The sequence below is a fragment of the Cyprinodon variegatus genome, unplaced genomic scaffold (assembly GCF_000732505.1).
Source record: "Cyprinodon variegatus isolate N-32 unplaced genomic scaffold, C_variegatus-1.0 Scaffold225, whole genome shotgun sequence".
NCBI lineage: Eukaryota > Metazoa > Chordata > Actinopteri > Cyprinodontiformes > Cyprinodontidae > Cyprinodon > Cyprinodon variegatus.
Window position 1 is genome coordinate 451383 of NW_015150678.1, and position 2341 is coordinate 453723.

General features: G+C 36.0%; 1 protein-coding gene across 1 annotated transcript in view; it reads left to right on the top strand.

The window, feature by feature from the left end:
- commd1 (copper metabolism domain containing 1) overlaps positions 1 to 2112 on the top strand; it is a 12851-nt gene extending 10739 nt beyond the window's left edge. Inside the window, exon 3 of the mRNA XM_015380946.1 lies at positions 1595 to 2112. Coding sequence (XP_015236432.1) covers positions 1595 to 1705 — 111 coding nt within the window. The 3' untranslated portion in view covers positions 1706 to 2112. The remainder of the gene's footprint in view (positions 1 to 1594) is intronic.
- Positions 2113 to 2341: the final 229 nt, after the last annotated feature.

Sequence of the window (2341 nt, forward strand, 5' to 3'; positions counted from 1 at the left end):
TAACGGTAACTCCATTGAAATGATTTAAACTAAAGAAAAATGTAAGGAGTAGAAAGTACAGATATTTGTGTAAAAATGTAAGGAGTAGAAGTAAAAAGTCACCATAAAAATAAGTAGTAAAGTAAAGTAAAAATATCAGAAAAATCTACTTGAGTACAGTAACAAAGTATTTGTATACTTATAATCTCTGATTATAACTGTAATTTGCTTATTGAACAGGGTTTTAGCCACTTACGAAAAAAGCTGTACTCCGGAATCCAGTTGTCTTTCACCAATTTAGTAATTTAGGCTATGGCTATTAGCAGAGTTATTAATACCAACCAAATACATGTGCTTCTGTTCATTCGGATGCTTTTGAAAGAAGCGTGAATCCAACCTGAGTGATAAATTGTTCACTGTATAAAATGAACACAAAAGACCACGGGTTAAAATATGATGGTACCTTTATTAGCTACAATCACACAGTATTATATCTAATAACTAAGCAAAACACTGAGCAAAATTAAAGAAATAAAAGGGGAAGAGTCCCTGAAGTGATGTTCAAAGTTTAAGGCTTAATGCATTTTAAAGTGTCCTTTAATAGCAGCAGATGAAATGTGAATAACCCTGACGCAGAGATGTTAACTGCAGTCAAACAGTGAAGTTTGATTCAGATTATAGCGAAAAATTAATGACTCAGGAATTCCTTAAACTATGATGAGGCTGAAAGACCCGTTAGCTTAGCTGGCCCCAGGGGTTAGAAAAAGAGCAAAATGCTCTGACCTGGACATCTAGAAAGACTTTTGATTAAAACTGTTTCATTTGTGAATAAAGCGCAAACATGGATTAAATAGGGAAAATATTTACAATAAAATTTTCTGGGTTACAATAGTAACATTTAGGATTGGTGCTAAGGGGTGAGGACAAATTTTTTAAAGTTGTAGAGTTGCTGTTTTGTCAACATAATCCTACGTAGAAATATGTGAAGGAAAATGTAAAATGATGCTTTTATTACATTTCTGAACAGATTGTAATTAGGCTGAGGAATATTGAGGAATATTGTCAGCAGGCATTCAAAATGGCCCTTCCCAGTCAAACGGCCGCCGAATGGCAGCCCACTTCCCTCCAACTCCCAGCGAAATCTCCTCCAACTTCCAGCCTCTGAAGTTATCGCCTCTCGCATATTTTTTTCCACCCTTTGCGAATGCCGGCTTTTCAAATTGGCCTAATGCCAGTGAAAAAGTTTTTATAGCAAAGTTTAATTAAAAATGCTTTATATTCACCCGAGAACTGATTAATGATGTAAATGAAAAAAACTTTCCTTTTTGATAAAGCTTCTAGTTAGAGTGGCTCAGGTTAACCTGAGCTATCTCTATAGTTATGCTGCTATAGGCTTAGACTGCTGGAGGACATAGGGACCCCTTTTCATCATTCTGCTTAATTCTATATTCTCCCACTCTGCAGAATCTGTTAGTTCAATCTCTAACGTTCTGGTATCATATAAGAGAAGAGTCCAAATATAATCCCTCTCCTACTGTTCTTCAACTCTAAAAGCTAAAAATAATAAAATCCCTCAGATCAAGTGTTTATTTACTGCCCTTTTTCTTGTTTCCAGCAGGACTCCGACTTTGTGTGTGTGGAGTTTGATGAAACCAAGGTGAACATTGTGCTGAAGAAGATGGCCGACATCCAGGAGAGCATAGACAGAATAGTTCACCACACGTGAAAGAGCCTGGAAGAGTCAGAAGAGCGTTTTTACACCAGGCCGGGACGCTTTAAGAGATAAATGGTTGTCCTCAGTGGAATATTACCACTAAGTAAAGGTGTGAGGAACATAAAGGCTCATCTTTCATGTTAACCCTGTTTTACTCATGATCTAACAGGTTTGGAGCCGTTGTGGTTCATAATTTTTTTTTTTCCTCTGCCAGCTTCAAATGTTTCATGTAAATTATAGATCCTGTTTGTTGACCATCTGTTGGACTTCAGGACCTTTGGATTATTGATTAAAGCAAACATTACAATCAAGGTGATTTAATGTAGTTTAGGTGTTTCTCTCTATTGTGAGTAACTGGTTTTATAAAACATATTTTCATCATCTCAATAAAATACAAATGACAAAATATTTTGTATTTGAAAAACGTATTTTAAATACTTGTATTAGAAATACTGCCCATCCCTGTGCGCAAGCAGCCTCTCGGCGGCACTATAAAATAGTTTGAGATGCATACCTGGGGTTAAAAAGTTATTATTTGGTATAAGTTTAATTTTCAGGACAGGCACAGCCAGATTTGGGATTCGGGACAAAACCTTAGAATTTGGACTGTCACAAATTTTTCTGGAAATCTGGTCACCTTAAAAGTTA